The following is a 509-nucleotide window of genomic DNA, read 5'->3' as shown; positions in this document are numbered from 1 at the left end:
ACGTACGCCACGTCGTCGAACCTGAGCCGCCACAAGCAGACGCACCGCAGCCTGGACAGCCAGCTGGCGCGCAAGTGCCCGACGTGCGGCAAGGCGTACGTGTCCATGCCCGCGCTGGCCATGCACGTGCTCACGCACAACCTGCGCCACAAGTGCGGCGTGTGCGGCAAGGCCTTCTCGCGGCCCTGGCTGCTGCAGGGCCACATGCGCTCGCACACGGGCGAGAAGCCGTTCGGCTGCGCGCACTGCGGCAAGGCCTTCGCCGACCGCTCCAACCTGCGCGCGCACATGCAGACGCACTCGGCCTTCAAGCACTACCGCTGCCGCCAGTGCGACAAGAGCTTCGCGCTCAAGTCCTACCTCCACAAGCACTGCGAGGCCGCCTGCGTCAAGGGGGCCGAGCCGCCCCCGCCGCCCCCCGCCGGCCCCGCCAGTTGAGCTGCCCGCTGCCCTCGGGCCCCCCACCTCCGCCTCCGTCCTCTCCGCGCCCCAGCAGCGTTTCCCTGCCC

General features: G+C 71.7%; 1 protein-coding gene across 1 annotated transcript in view; it reads left to right on the top strand.

Annotated features, from left to right (window-relative positions):
- The window catches only part of SCRT2 (scratch family transcriptional repressor 2), a 12,310-nt gene extending 11,872 nt beyond the window's left edge, over positions 1 to 438 (top strand). Inside the window, exon 3 of the mRNA XM_044919038.1 lies at positions 1 to 438. Within this exon, the coding sequence (XP_044774973.1) occupies positions 1 to 438 (438 nt within the window).
- Positions 439 to 509: the final 71 nt, after the last annotated feature.

This window comes from Neomonachus schauinslandi, chromosome 10 (assembly GCF_002201575.2).
Source record: "Neomonachus schauinslandi chromosome 10, ASM220157v2, whole genome shotgun sequence".
Lineage (NCBI taxonomy): Eukaryota > Metazoa > Chordata > Mammalia > Carnivora > Phocidae > Neomonachus > Neomonachus schauinslandi.
Note: the sequence above shows the minus strand (reverse complement) of the source record. Positions and strands in the feature narration are given on the sequence as shown.